Source organism: Rattus norvegicus, chromosome 4 (assembly GCF_021556685.1).
Source record: "Rattus norvegicus strain SHRSP/BbbUtx chromosome 4, alternate assembly SHRSP_T2T, whole genome shotgun sequence".
NCBI classification, from domain to species: Eukaryota; Metazoa; Chordata; class Mammalia; order Rodentia; family Muridae; genus Rattus; species Rattus norvegicus.
Window position 1 is genome coordinate 12047728 of NC_141537.1, and position 15664 is coordinate 12063391.

Consider the following 15664-nt stretch of genomic DNA (forward strand, 5'->3'; position numbering starts at 1 on the left):
TTCGCCTTTGTTGTTGTTGTTGTTTTGGTTTGGGTTTGTTTTGTTTTGTTTTGTTTTGGCACTGAGAATGGAACCCACAGCCCTGGGTACGCTGGGTGACACTCTGCCTGAGCCGCATTCCCAGCCTTGATTTTAGGAGAGGCTGGTTTGACTATTCCTTACCTTATTTGTTTAGTGTATTTGAAATAAAAAATGTCTACTCTTCGTTGGTTTCTCTTTGCTGTAACGATTGGTAATAGAAGTCTGCCTGGTGTCTTGGTTTAATCTATTTGGTAACGAAATAGATAGTTTGTTCAGGTTTCCGTGAAAAGCAGTGCCTGTGAGTCTCCTGACACATTTGACCATGTTTGCTCTCAGTGCACGACTTAAAGGAGCAGTTGAGAGATATGGGAGTCTTTTAACTTGCTTCTCTGGTCTTTAAGAGTCTTTAATAAAGATATAGTTATCGCTACTAACATAATTTAATTGGTAGTGTAGTGGGAAAGAAAAAGGCGGTAGATGATTCTTATCTGTGTATAAAAGGACAGTAACCATGGCTTCAGCAGTGGTTTGGTGTAATGGCTCTGTAACTGCCCTGCTACACACTAGCCATTGCACACATGGGAGCAAGCTGTGGGCCAGGATTCCTGTTTTAGTTCCTTCTGCCCTGCGCACAGACCGTTATGTGTTGACTTACTAAGAAGAAAGGCATTAAAGAAGAGGCTTCCACAGCTTGGCCAAGAGGTAAAACTGCTGCAGACCTGAGTAACAGCAGTTGCTAAGAGCAGTAGAGCGTATTGCTGACGTGTTATGGTGTCCCGTCACTAGAATCTAAACTTTCTGAAATAGCTGGCCAGTGACTAGGTTTGCTTCAAGATTAAAACATTTGTATATTTCAGACTTAACTGCTCTGAGAAACCTTCTATAATGCATACAATGATGTCATTCACACACATGTTCACCATGTCATCTTCTTCCAGTTACTAGAGCCTGTGTGTCACCAGCTCTTTGAGTTCTACCGCAGTGGGGAGGAACAGCTGCTGCGGTTCACTCTGCAGTTTCTCCCCGAGCTGATCTGGTGCTACCTTGCCGTGTCAGCCAGCAGAAATGTGCACAGCAGCGGCTGCATTGAGGCCCTTCTTCTGGGGGTTTACAACCTGGTCTGTATTTCACAGATAACAAAATGCTTCTCATTTTAGTAAAACTACTATTCATTTAACATAAAAAGAACCTAGGGGTATTGGGGCACTCTATAATTAAAGAAGTTTTTATGGGTTGAAATGAAAGCTGAAACTTTCATAGAGATAATAATTTAATAATAGTAATAATAATAATAATAATAATAATAATAATCATTATTATTATTATTCCACCACGAGTGGGGTTTTATTTTATTTTGTTTTGAGACAGGGTCTTGCAATGTAGCTCTCACTTGGCCTGGAGTTTGTTACGTAGAATAGGCTGGCTTCAAACTCACGTAGATCGGCCTGTCTTTCAAGTGCTATGCAGGACGGAAGGCTTGTGCTGCCGTGCCTAGTTACTACTATTGCTGAGTTTTCATGTTTAGTATCTGTTTAAGTGTATTTGTAAGCTGGTTTTTGCCTTCACTAAATAAATAAATAAAGCCAGTAGAAAGACCTACTCTGAGATTCACTAGTCACTAGAAGAGGGAGAGATGTTGTAATTAATATTATAACCTCAAAAAATTAAACCTGGACAAATTGTCCTAGTAACTTAATTTTATTTTTAAAATGTTACGTGTAAAGGGTGACCTTTAAGATATTTCCTTTTCCTTTTGTAGGAAATAGTTGACAAACATGGACATAGTAAAGTACTGAGTTTTACAATTCCGTCTTTATCCAAACCATCTGTATACCATGAAGTAAGTAGCTTCTTATCAAAGGGTATTTGCTGGGTCCTAAGCTCCAATAGTCCCACAAGTTAGGTGCAGTTACCTGTGCACAGAAGTGAATTATTAGTACCTCAAAAGGTACTGATTATCACCACAGAATGTTTACCCCTTCAAAAATTAAGTCAGAATCACTACAGTATTGAACTGAGATCTGATAGTGAGAGCCTTGTTGGAGGCATTTTGTATCTTTGTATAATGGGTAAGGCTCATCTTAATTTGTGTCTGGGTGGGGGCATGGTGGATAATTGTGTACTCCATGATGGAATTTTGGTAATTAAGCATTTTAATTTTCACTTGTGGTTTAGTTTTTAACTTTTTATTAAATCTTGGAGTAGGAATGTGATAGGCAGTCTGACTATCCCTACGCTATATGGTGTGCTAGTAGGCAGTCTTCATGCTTTGTGCATTCTCAATATCACTTTCAACAAAACAGCCTCTTTGCTCTAGCCTTCCAGCATTGGGTCTATGGCACTGACCGAGAGTGCACTCTCCCAGCATGGCTTATCAAAAGTCGTGTACAGTGGCCCCCATCCTCAACGGGAGATGCTGACAGCACAGAACAGGTATACTGCAAAGGCACAATTCTAGTATGCTAAGTTGTTTAAAAATTGTTTCAGTAAATGTATAATGATTAGTGAGCTAAATGTGGATATCAAGTCATTTTATAAAAGAATCAGACCTACCTAGACGTACCCCTGGGCTTTGCTACAGGCATTATCTGGAGTTTTGAGGATGCATGACTGTTACTTGCAGACTTCTTTTTCCTTTGAGTTTCCTTACTGTATCTGTAATGTGTAAGCCTAGTTCTGCTGTTCCAGGCCGGCTAACACTCCTCTGGTCTGTCTGCAGGTTTGAAGTGCTGACATTCCTTCTGCTGTGTTACAACGCTGCCTTAACCTACATGCCCAGTGTTTCTCTCCAGTCACTGTGTCAGATCTGTTCAAGGTAAACCACATTTCCTAGATTTCTAATACTGCAGCATATGAATGTAGGACTGTTAGTCTGTTGCATACCTAAGTTATTTTTGTGTGATTGTTGGTTTAAAACATTACATAAGTCACCCTACCAAGCACAGAGAAGGTGGCTTAGAAATAGTAGCTACCAAAAACCACATGATGAATGTCCAACTGAGTAGTGTTTGGGTGGAATATTAAATCAGAAGGAGTTATATTACTTTTAAAAAATGGCATGGTCATAACCTTTTAATTTGTGGAATATGATTGGGCATTTCTTTTTATCTTGTTTGCTTTTATTTCTATTGCTATATTTACATAATTGGTAAGGGAGTCAGTGTGTTGTAATCACGTCTTACTTTAGTAACAGGTGTTAGAAGAATGGAAGCGGGCACTGGCGATCAGAGTCCTCTGAGCAGAGGCTCAAGCGCCCGTGAATCCCCGCCCCAACTTTGGGCACTTGGTATGAGAAGTCAAAGGGCAGAGACAGAACATGACTGAGAGTCCAAAGACCCTGGAGGGTTATATTTTGGACCTATGAATGGACAGGGCTATTGCCAGCTCTGTTAAGGCCAGATGTTTGGTGGCATCCCAGCCTGGCCTCGGGGCTTTTCTTTCTCTTTCTAGGCTTTGGCCTTTGCTTTGCTCTTAGGGGTGTGGGCCTGTCACATGGATGGTCTCCTGGTCCTAGCATTGTACCACCTTCCCTGGCGAGCCTCTGCGCGCTCAGGCCCTGGGACTTGCTCACGAGCTTGAGTTTGCGGTTGGCTCCCCGTCCCTTCTTCCGAGGTGCAGGGCACCCTGTATCAGATGCTCTGGGTCTCGGCCCAGGGGTGCCCATGCAGACAGCTGTGCTGCAGTCTTGGCAGCCTGAGGTGTAGGACCTCCACGTCCATTCGACTCACATATTCTCAGTGGAGCTGAGTGTCAGGAGGCTAAAAAGGGCTAGAAGGACGAGGCCTCTGAGCTGCGCCTCACTTGTCGCCTGCACCACTTCTCATCGTGAAAGTTTTGTTTGCCTTAATTTTTACATTATTTGCTTTGGACATGTTTAGATCCATTGTAAACAGTATAAAACGGCCTGTATTTTATTTATTGTATGTTTTTCAGCATCTTTATTATTGTTGTTTTAGCTTTTTCAAGACAGGGTTTCGCTATGTAACCTTGTCTGTCCAGGAACTCACTCTGTAGACCAGGCCGACTCTGAACTCACAGAGACCCACCTGCCTCTGCCTCCCAGGTGCCAGGATTAAAGGTGTGCATCCCTACGTCTAGGAAGAGCATTAAAATTTTTTATATGTCTGAAATTTTTAATGGATATTACATGAAGCTTGAGTCTAGGTTATAGTACTTTTTCTCATCCTGAAATTTGTACCAAGAATTTAGTCAGGAATTGAAGATTACACTAAGGGTCTGTTAATGGTAAGTTCCATGGAATGTCCCCAGAGTATTGATAATCGAATTGATCAAAATCAGTAAACCAGCCAGTGAGCATGTGACTACCAGCTACAGACACTGCCTGCCTTGGGCTTTACAGTCTTTTCCCACTATAGCAGTCAGGGAAATGTTACGGGCCTCTGTTCGGGAGAGTGGTTTCTAGTGGTTACTAGATTTGTAATTTGTATTGTTGGTTCATAAATTTTAGAACATCATCTGTACTTAACAAGTACGTTTCCTTCCGTCTTCCAGAATCTGTGTGTGTGGATATCCCCGACAACACGTAAGAAAGTACGGAGGTGCAAGCAGCAGGATACCGATCTCATCTGGCTTCATGGTACAGATGCTAACAGGCGTGTATTTTGCCATGTAAGTGTGTCATATACACAGCACACTGTTGACCTTTGGCATATTATAGCTTGTCAGGCTGTTCCTATAACAGCATGATCTCAATAGATAATCATATTTATAAATGAAAAGGAATCAAGTTCTTAATAGTTTGATCATTTAAAATACATATTTTAAAGTTGTGCAGAATTTCAGACTGACTAAAACACTTCATTGTTTTTAAAATTCAGGGTCAGAATGAAGATGGGTAAAATGTGAACGTACTCAGTTATTCTATACGTGGATTTTTTAAAAAATTCCAATAACTTATTTTTTCCGTTTCTAAAAATTCTAGCTCTTAAAAAGCACATTGGAGAATCTTCTGTCAGAAATAATCCATTTCGTAGTGACTTAGGACAGTGTGTATTTGCATCCTGTCTTGCCCTTTGTAATCCACACATGACACAAATGACAAGGCACTTGCTTTACAGCCACCTGATACTTTTACTCTCTCTGGTGGATAGTGAGCCTCTAGACTGAGGGAAGAACGTGTGGCCTAGTCTCCTGTCCCTCATAAAGTTTTACTGAGGACAGTTGGGTTCATGAGTGTGCACACTGGCTGTTGCTGCCTCCCTGTTGTAATGGCAGTGCTGTGTAGTTCTGATAGAGGGCGTGTCCCACAGCCTAAAGCATGGGAGTGGGGGAGAGCGTTGGTTGTTGTTGCTAGAGGCAGCATGTCCTTAAACTGATGCTACAGCTTCTTCCTCAGAAGCTTGGAGTTAGAGATGGGGGCCTGGCTCTAAAATACTTGTTTACTGGCCTTTAAAGAGAGCTCTCCTGAGCTTCCTGTTCCATTGTTTAGTACTGCCCACGGGGCTTGGGAGTAATGGTTTCTTCTCCTCACCTCAGTGTGCCTCCCTCCATCTGTCTTCATGCCTAACTTACCTTCATTCACTCCGTAGACTTGATCTGCAGTTGTCCAGAACAGATCTCTCCTGACATCTCAATTTACTTGTGCATGCTCCAGTCTTTTCACCAGAGCATTTGAAATAGTGGTTATAGTAACTTAAGTTACCCTGATAGCTTCAATATTTGGGTCACCCTGGAGTTAGTTTTCTTTTTTCTTTTATTTACTGATTTTTTTTTTTTTTTTGTGGTATGGGGGTTGAACCTAGTGTTTCATGTGAGTACTACTTTATCTTTGGCCCTGGGCTTAGTTCAGTTAATCACCTCATTCGTCGACAGCGTTCTTTCCTCTCGTTATATATTCTATGTCTTATAATTCTTGATGTTCACGATCTCACTCAGAAGTAGGGCAGTAGAGACGTAGGTAAATATGATTTATGCCTGAAAACCAGAATGGTTCCTTATCTAGCATACTGAGGAAACTTCGCTGGTGGTGCTACAAAGTTGTTAGTGCCTAGGGCTCCAGCAGCCTTAACAGAAATAGTGAAAAGCAGGACAAAGGAGTTCTACTCAGTGTAGCCATATTGAGAGAGGAAGACATTACGGAAGACAAGAGGGATATATGGCCGCAGTCCGCCTCTCGAAGATCCGTCATTGTCCTGACAAGTCGTCAGACTGTCGACTTGAGTTCCTGGAAGGCAAGCTTCAGCCCCAGTCCTTCTCTGCCAGCAAGAGACTCTTGGGGAAATTGTAGTTCCCCAAGAGCTTCAGTGGGCTACAGCTAAAGGGAAGGACACGGGTGTCTCTCTTTGCTCTTGTTAGCATGGTGGCAGGAGGGTTGTGATACTGTTGCCATAGTTACATTCTGGGTGACCTCTACAAATCTCACTACTTTTACCTAGAATTTTGGGTAGGAGCTGGATTGCTGATGAGTTTTCCTCCTTCAGGTCTCTCTGTGTGCCTGTCCCTCAGAGAGGGTCTCTTCTCCCTTTTTTTAGGCCCTCCTTCAGCAACAGAATGTTGTTCCTAGCTGGCCCACCCTTCACCTGCTGCAGCACTTGGGGGAGCAGGTCCTGTGTCTCACCTGGGTGGCACAGTAGAACTGGCCCTGGTTGGGGCAAGGGGCATGGGTGAGCCAGCCTGGAGGGTCTGAGCACAGGAGAGCTAGCTCCACCCTTCTGGCTGTGGCACTTGAAGAACTAGCCAAGGCATTGCTGGAGAGCTGGCCCTGATCTAGGACTCTGTGTTGGCCACCCCAACATCTACCCCACCTATGAACTGCTGGAGTGCATAATGGGGCTGGTCCTACAGATCCAAAGCTGCTGGATCCCCATGACACAGAACAGCAGCAAGATATCTGAGAGGAGCCTTGGTGAGGAGCCTGTATTGATAGTGTAGGAGAAGCCAGAGACATTGAAACAGAGCAATGGCTTGCTGTAATAAACGTTTGCAAGAGAAGGCTGGATAAAAGCATAAAAAGGTGTATGGTGGACGCACTAAAGCTTCTCAGTGAGATAGAGGGGGTTTGTTTCTTTGGTTTTTTGGTGGTTTTGGGTTTTTTGGGGGGGTGGAGAAGATTGCAAGGGCAGATTCAAAGGGATGGAGAGATGAATGGGATTGGAGTGCATGATGTGAAACTCAAAAACAACCAGAAAGTTAAAAAGAAAAGAAAGTTTTTTCTTATTCTCAGTGTCCATTAGCCTGTGATGGGCTGAAATGTCAAGTGTTCTTTCTCTGTTGTCCTGATCCCTGTCAGTTCTAGACAGAGTCCTTGTCCCTAGTGGTGTGTGCTGAGGGGGAAGGGTCCTCACTGTTCTTGCCTCTCTTTGAGAAGTAGAGAACTCCTAGTTATCTCAGTATAGACGGAAGTTTATATCTGTTTACCCTCAAAGCCACAATTCTTCAGCTATGCCTTGGGGATAATAGGGTGCTAGGATTGGCTGTTCTCTCCCCAAAAGCTAAAGAGCTGTTCATATGAAAAAGTACCTGGCAGGCCTGTGCTTTTCCCATGGTAGCGGCCACTCTGCTCCTCCAAGACTGCACCACCCAGGGCCACCTTTTCCCACTCCCACTTCCCATGTTTCTTGCAGCATGGGGGAGGCACGGGGGAAGCCCGTGAGACAATATGAACAGTCCGTGTATATGTTCCAGAGGTTTGTATGCCCTGCTACCTGCAGAACCAGCTTTGCACTGTGCTAGAACCTGTCAGAACACTGAGTTACTTCTCATTGATGCTTATGGCCTCCCTCCCTTGGGCTCAGAATTATATGTCTGTTGACTTGGATCACTCAGTTGACTTTTAGGAAGGGTTTGATATATCATTGAAAGTTGAACACATGTAATACACACATACCGATGTAATACACACATACCGATGTAATACACACATACCGAATTTCTCATCTCTTGTGTTTGCAACATGCATTCTGTTCCTTTCTAAATGGCCTTCAGAATGCAAAGGAACAGCTATGTAGGAAAGTGGGTAGGGCTGTGTTCTCAGTAAAACCATGGGAACTACATGGTAATTTGACCATAATTGTTCAGAGAATTATTCTACAGTATATAATTTATTATGCTCTGAGTTACTTTGACAGTGTAAGATGCCTGAAATTGCATTAGCTCTTTGATTTCTGTTCTATAAATAGTCATGTTCCTTAGAGAAGAAATGTACATGTATAAAATTTTCCTTGCTATTAATAGGCTTTCAGATAATAGGGACTCAATGACTTAAAAATATTCTTAAGAAGAATAGAATGTAAGCAGTGTGCTAATGTGGTCTGCGGCTTTCTTTAGAAGAGAGAAATAGTTCCTCATTAAGTTTTGTCTTGTTATATAGGATAAACTAAAAGTAATGCTTTGTTTAACTCCCATGTTTTTGCAGATACAATGGAGAATGGGATCTAGCTCAGAAAGCACTGGATGACATTATATACAGAGCCCAGCTAGAACTATACCCAGAGCCACTGCTGGTAGGTGCTGTACTTACTTAGTCATGCAAATTCTTAACTTACAACTTTTTAGTTTAGAACTATGCATTGAAAAGTAATGCATGGCATATGAAAATGTCTATAATACTCAGAGCTTTGTTGTACTGGGAAATATTACATTTAAAAGTGTTTATATGGGGCCGAAGAGATGGCTCAGCAGTTAAGAGCACTAGCTACTCTTGCAGAGGTCCTGAGTTCAATTCCCAGCAACCACATGGTGGCTCACAACCATCTGTAATGGGATCCGATGCCCTCTTCTGGTGTGTCTGAAGACAGAGCGTGTGTGTGTGTGTGTGTGTGTGTGTGTGTGTGTGTGTGTGTGTGTAAGCTGGTGGTGGTGAACACCTTTAATCCCAACCCTTGGAAGGTAGAAGCAAGCCTCTGAGTTTGGGGCCAGCCTGTTCTACAGAGCAAGTTCCAGGACAGCCATGACTACACAGAGAAACCCTGTCTGGAAAAACAAAAACAAACAAACAAAAAGTACTTGTATAAAAATTGGAGATTTAATTTAACTAAGTACTTTCTTCTGCTCCTAAGAATTTCAGCGCACTAAGTACATTTTCAGTTAGCATTTGAAGCTGAGAAAGAAACCTAGTTCGATATTTACCAACCACAAACCTTCACATTGTTCTGAGGTGTAAGCATCCCTCTGTCCCTCCTACTCTCTCTTTTGGAGGGTTTATGTGTCATCATATTAATATACCTTGGGGAGAAAACTCTTCTTATGAATTTGGTAAAGCTTAGCCTTATATTTCATCTAAAAGTAAGTAGTGTATCTGCTTACCAGTCTTCAACTTCATTATTTCCTTTTAGGTTGCTAATGCAATAAAGGCTTCATTGCCTCCGGGTGCCATGAAATCTAGTAAGGAAGGTACACGGTGTATTCAAGTGGAGATCACACCAACGTCCTCCAGAATATCAAGGAATGCAGTTACCAGCATGTCAATAAGAGGTCACAGGTGGAAAAGACATGGTGAGCACTCCTCGGTCTGAGCTCTGCTGGCTCTCTGACATGGCTCTCTGCAGCTGTGGTGTTAGAACTTGTGATCTTAGGAAATAAAGACCCCAGGTTCCCATGCAGGGCACAGACAATGGGAGGGTGACACTTCTCATGTTGGCCATATGAGTGAAGTAAACTGTTCAAAGTTGACTGGGTGCAGTAGGGCAGGAGAGCAGAAAGCGCAGGGCAGCTGCTCATGTGCTTAGGTGGCTGGCGTGGGCCGTGTGCAGCTGCTGATAGCCTCGTGCTCGGGTCTCAGGCATTTAGCTTGCAGGGTTTTTCATGTTGCAGTAGACCTGCCCACCAGTGACCTACCATTCTGTTGGGACTCCCTGGGAAGAGTGTTATGCTGTTGATACACCAGACGTTTCTATTTTACAAATTCATTTTCATTCCAGATTATATTAGTTTTCTTCCTTATCTGCTTCATGTTACTATTTTAAAGTGTTGCTGGAAGTTAATTCCGTTCGCCATGCTCCCCGTGCTTTGCCACTTCCCTCTCCGCTCCTTGATCTCCTCCTTTCTCCATCCCTTCTTCTTGGTAGACTTTTTTCCCTGGCAGAGATGGGCACGAGCCAGACAAGTAAGGTCAGCCTTCCCAAAAGAGACCTTCACTGCTTCTGTGCCCCACGAGTGCGTGGATCACGTGTGTTAAGAGGACCTACTCTGCTCTCTTCCTCCTCTCCTCGGAAGTGAAAATAGCAGCTCAGTCTGGGAGACTGTGTCATAGCCGTGCCCCTGCAGTTCAAAGAGAGAAGGGAAGGAAAGGGTGAGTGACAGGGCATACATAACACAGAGAGCTGGTCCTGCCTGAGAAGGCTTGTTGTCACCTCAGACACACACACACACACACACACACACACACACACAGGAGAGGGGGGGCGGGAGGCTGTGCCAAAAGAGAAAGGGGGGTACTACAGTTTAACCAATGGTGGTTGTTGCTCATTTTAAAGTTACTCTAGAAGTCCTGACGGTCCAACAGGGAGGCACAAACGAGTTTGTGATGTTTGCTATTAGACAACTACAAAATGCATACAACTCCAAACATACTTCTGTTTCTTCAGTGAAGTAATACCTCACCATGTGAAAGCAAGTGCAGTTACGACAAGCTGGTCACTGTGCACACACTGACTCCCAAACCACTGCTGCAGAGGCGGGCGACAGCGGGTTCTCATGGCTTTCCTCCCGTCCTTCTCACTGTGTGTGTGTGTGTGTGTGTGTGTGTGTGTGTGTGTGTGTGTGTGTGTGTACACAGGTGTGGCTTTACGAGAAACAGATACATATCCTGCAACAAGATGGAAGTTATTTTTCAGAAACATTTTATAGGACAAAAATGACCAAAACGGGATAAAACAATCTACAATTATTGTATCTGGGATGCCTTTATGGATCTAGGTGACATTTTGGCTGCCGCTTGCAGACTCTCCCTGGGTACAACATCATTAAAGTAGCCCTTTTATTACCTGTTCCTTTATGTTTATTCAGCCCTCACTGCACTTGAGCACCTCTTGTTTATGATAGCAAAAGTGTCATAATTGAGGATATAAAAGAGAATGGACTATAAAATAGAGAGAGGTACACCCATGAGCAGATAGTGTAAGGGCTGGCCTCAGTTGTCACTCTCTGAGTGTGACTGTCTCTCCTTCACTGAACTATAATAAATGATATTTCCTTAGTCTCTCTAGAGGTAGGCGGCAGCATCCTTCTCAAGTGTAGTTAGTCTAGATTTTCCTTTGGGCTTCCTGTGTTTCTATTGTAGGAACAAAATACCCTAAACACCTCCCACTGGGCCCTCTTGCAAAGGATTCCCTACCTCTCATGCTGCCATATGGGGAGCCTACCTGGCATCCAGCATGCAAGCCGTATGGAAACACAACTTCCCAGAGACGCCTTGGTCATGAAGTTACCATGTTTTGCTTAGCTCAGCCCTTTTCTGTGTCCTTTCCTTATGTCAGTGATTTCTGCCTGGACCTTATTGTTTGGCTTTCAAATAAGCAGTAGCTTCTTGTGGAGAGGGTGGCTATTGTTTTATATTTCTTTTTTTTTTTTTTTTTTTTGGTTCTTTTTTTCAGAGCTGGGGACTGAACCCAGGGCCTTGTGCTTCCTAGGCAAGCGCTCTACCACTGAGCTAAATCCCCAACCCCTATTTTATATTTCTTAACTATATAGACAATCCTTGATTTAAAAATAGATTTGAAATTTTCTTCATATGTAAAATTTTACGTATTGTATTTTCTGTAACAAAATCTAAGTAAAACATTTCTTTAGAAACAGTATGAAGGGGCATGTAGATCCCAGAGTGACCCGCAGTGGCCTTTCTGTATTTCTGAAGCATAGTACTGTGGGGGTCACTTCAGGTCATGGTGATGTGGACTTCAAGAGCTCCTGTGTTTGAGGGGATCCTGGGTCAGCTGTCTGTTCAGCTCACCTACCCACTCTTCCCACAGCTGTCCCCATGGGAAGGCATGTTCTTTGTAAACCCTTCACTCGTGACAGGACTAGGGCTTTGTAACGATATACTAGTGGGGCTGGAGCCGTGGGAGGAAAGAAGAAAAAGGAGCATCCATTTTAAGGAATAGTTTGCTTTTTCTTCTCCACTCCTTTGTTTTCCACTTGTGACAAAGACTAAAGCATATCTTTTCTGTTGAGCCTTTTCTTAGTTCTTCTTGTTGCTGGGAGGAGATACTACCATGATGAAGGTAATTTATGGAAGACAGTTTACTGGGGTCAGGAAGCTCCAGAAGGTTAGAGTCCATGGTCTTCGTGGGGATCATGGCAGCGGTTAGGCAGGCAACGTGCTGGGGTAGTAGTGAGAGCCCCCACCTGATCCCCAAGCAGGAGCATGCAAACACTCCCCAGGGACTCGCCTCAAACAAGGCCACACCTCATGACCCCAAACCTCCCCCAACTGGGGACCAAGCGTTCAAACATATGAACCGATTGGAGCCATTCTTTTTATTCTTTAACTTTTTATTGGTTCTTTGTGAGTTCACATCATGCATCTCAATCCCACTTCACTCCCTTTCCATTCTTAGCCACCCTTCCAACCTTGCCACCCCCCAAAGGAAACAAAATAATGACTAAAACAAAAATTAAAACAAAAACCTCACATCTCACCAATTCAAAACACCGCAGTTGCCGTGGCAAAATACCCTGAAAACTTTAGAAGGAAAAAGGGGTTTCTTTTGGCTCACAGTTGGAGGTGTGGTCATTACACGGCCCTGAGGCAGCAGACTGCAGGCAAGGCAGTAGGAGGAAGACCAGTGGATAGGCTCGGTCACCTCTGCTTTCCACCAGCTCGTCTCCGTCCAGGGCGAGCTGCGACCAGTGGGTGGGTTTCCACCTCAGCAGCCTGAAGATGATCCCCCATGAGGCAGGCCAGTGCCCGGTGATTCTCAGGCTCGTCAGATTGACCGTTGTGACTGACCATCAAAGGCCTTTTCCCTTTTCTCCTGTACATATTTGTCCTTACTGGTTTTTATCCTCCCTCCTCCTTCTATACAGATTAGAAGAAGGAGTTGGGGGGTGAGCCTCTCCCACTGGAGCAAGCAGGCAGGCAGGACTTTACAACCTTTCTTCTTTGTTAATCATTCAGTTAAGCGGTGTAGGCATAGTGGTGTGTATGTGTATCTGAGTCATCAAAGAGTACACAAGCAAACATACATTCAATTTTAGCAATTGATCACATTGATTCTTTTCTATTAATAGTACAAATGATTCCTTTTTTTTTTTTTTTTTTTTTTTTGGTTCTTTTTTTCAGAGCTGGGGACCGAACCCAGGGCCTTGCACTTCCTAGGCAAGCGCTCTACCACTGAGCTAAATCCCCAACCCCCAAATGATTCTTTTAGTCCAAACTTATGGTCTGTTTTTTATTATTAATTTTGGACCATTTCAGTTACCTGTAGCAGTTACTTCTGAGTTGTCCTGCAAGGTATCTCAGGATGCTCTGAAATGAGCGTGGCATTCTTTTCTTTAAGAATCTCCCACCGCTTATGTTGCAATGGGAAAATCGTAAAGAAGGTGAAACTACTTTTATCTCAGCATTTGCTAACATTCCAGGACCCAGATGTCTGCCATCACCCACTGCCACCAGGGCCACTGTCAGCCCTGGGCTCACACTCTGATAAAATCCCTCCAGATTTCAACGCAGTGGAGTGATAACAGAATTCTTTTTAGAGAGATCTGGTACATAACTAATTGCATGCTGACCTGCTCTCCACAGTCTCACTTGACTCTTTTAATATTGTAGTGAAGCAGCTTTGTTCCCTGTTGTGTCTTTCAAGTTCTTCAAGGCTCTGGGGAAGTTGTAACGACTCTGTCTGTGTCTGCGCTTAACTTTGAAATGGGGTCAGAGTATACAGTCCCTGCTTTGACCTTTTATAACCTCATGATTAACGCCTTACTTATAAGATGATAATTTAACTTTCCAAGACAGTTGTTTCCTTGATTCTGTAGTGGGGGATAATTCAAGGCAAAGGTGTTTTTTTTAATATAGATTTTAAGCACTTTTATGTTGAGGGCTATATAGAAAACAAAAGACAAGTAGAAAAAGAAAAGAGTACATTTAAAGAAAAGAACTTTAAGATAAATAGCTTGTAATGATAGAAATAGTCAAAAAATGAAAATCCCAGGAAGAAGGATAGACTAAGATATTTATAAAAAGAAGTAGCATTATTTTAAAACAAATAAGGGCAATTTTACTTAAATATTTTCTTGAAAAAACAAAACTAAGAAGAGAAGGAAGCACAGCTTGTCTTTGCCCCTCATTCCGTGATTGTGAGGATGTCTGTGACTGTGACGCTAGCAACCTCTGCCTGCAGCGGTGGGACTCCCACCTTGACTCCCAGAGCTGCAGGCACTGAGATTCCCCTCACGGTCTTCTCCACCCAGGTTCCCTTCTACCTCTTCCAGAGCAAACGTAACTCCTATTTTTGTTTGTTTACCACAACCAACACCGTTGTGACTCATTCTTCCTCCACTTTAGAAAAAACTACCTACGTGGGAACAACATAAGCTATTTTCCATTCCTTGAAAGTGGTTACTGGAATCACACTTCCATTTTATATAAGTCGCCTAATTAAGTTACAGGCGACATATGGTTGCAATAATGAGCATGGAAAACCTTGCCAGTAGCTTCTAAAACTCCACCAAACCCCCAAGTCTTCATCTCTGTCTCCTTCCCTCTGTCTATTTGTCCAGTGATGGGAGCAGTAAGTCAAAGCATTTCCCCTACTTTGGAATGCTCATAAAGGCTGGTTTTAAATCGGCAGAAGGCTGACTAGTTCTTTAAGAGCCGCTTTGTTGGCTATTCAGTAATTGTGTTCTTGGTAAATTTACATTAGATAATTTGCCATTCAAATAATAGTCCCTTCTTAAAACTTAAATTTTGAATGTTCTCAATTTGAAATAAATGTGCTTAGTTTGAGAGGACTAACAAGCATAAAAGAAGGCCATGACTGCCGACAGAGTCTGTGTTAGCTGTTGCTCCTGCGGAGGAACCCACTCGTACTTGACAGGCCATTATCAGAACAAGCTTTTTTTAAATGTTTAATACCTAGTATCTTACTTCATTAGTTAATGTCAAAATAGGAAATAGATCCTACTTGGCTTCTTAGTTATGTACAGTTACAGCCGTTTGCCAACAGGCAAGGGTGGGTAATAAAAAAATAATGAAAATCGTATTTCCAAACTGGGTCCTTTGAGCATCACCCTGCTTTTGGCTCTAGCACATGCTAAATGCTTAATGCTAACACAGTTTTCCTTTCTAGCACATGCTAATGCTTACTGCTAACAACACATGCTAATGCTTAATGCTAACACAGTTCCCGTTTTCCTCTCAGAGGTAGGAGGGATTGAATCCAGGCTCTCTTGTGCTAATCCCTAACCTTTGGGTTTCTGAGGTGGAACCTCTGTATGTAGCCCCAGTTGGCCTCAAACTCAGAAACCCCCTTCTTCAGCCTCTTAGGTACCAACATGTGTTGATTCTTTATTAGAACTACCTCTTAATTATTTTGACATACAATTTAGAGGATTACAAGCTTTTAAGGTAGTGAAAAGGAATTATAAATAAGAAGTATGTATTTTAAGTTTTCTAACATAAAGACCAACAGCAAATACCTTGGGAATATTAGAGAATCAAATTGATACAGTTTAAATATATTGA

At 42.9% G+C, this 15664-nt stretch overlaps 1 protein-coding gene and 1 long non-coding RNA gene across 7 annotated transcripts in view; one reads left to right on the plus strand and one right to left on the minus strand.

Annotated features, from left to right (window-relative positions):
• Hycc1 (hyccin PI4KA lipid kinase complex subunit 1) overlaps positions 1–15664 on the plus strand; it is a 109932-nt gene that overhangs the window by 35275 nt on the left and 58993 nt on the right. For all 4 annotated transcript variants that reach the window (NM_001191969.1, XM_087658547.1, XM_087658546.1 and 1 more), the window contains exons 4-10: positions 960–1139; positions 1781–1861; positions 2339–2454; positions 2741–2836; positions 4534–4650; positions 8396–8483; positions 9315–9474. In NM_001191969.1, coding sequence (NP_001178898.1) covers positions 960–1139; positions 1781–1861; positions 2339–2454; positions 2741–2836; positions 4534–4650; positions 8396–8483; positions 9315–9474 — 838 coding nt within the window. The remainder of the gene's footprint in view (positions 1–959; positions 1140–1780; positions 1862–2338; positions 2455–2740; positions 2837–4533; positions 4651–8395; positions 8484–9314; positions 9475–15664) is intronic.
• The window catches only part of LOC120102210 (uncharacterized), an 82071-nt gene continuing 75391 nt past the window's right edge, over positions 8985–15664 (minus strand). For all 3 annotated transcript variants that reach the window (XR_015686303.1, XR_015686302.1, XR_015686301.1), the window contains one exon: positions 8985–10239. This is a non-coding gene — a long non-coding RNA (uncharacterized LOC120102210). The remainder of the gene's footprint in view (positions 10240–15664) is intronic.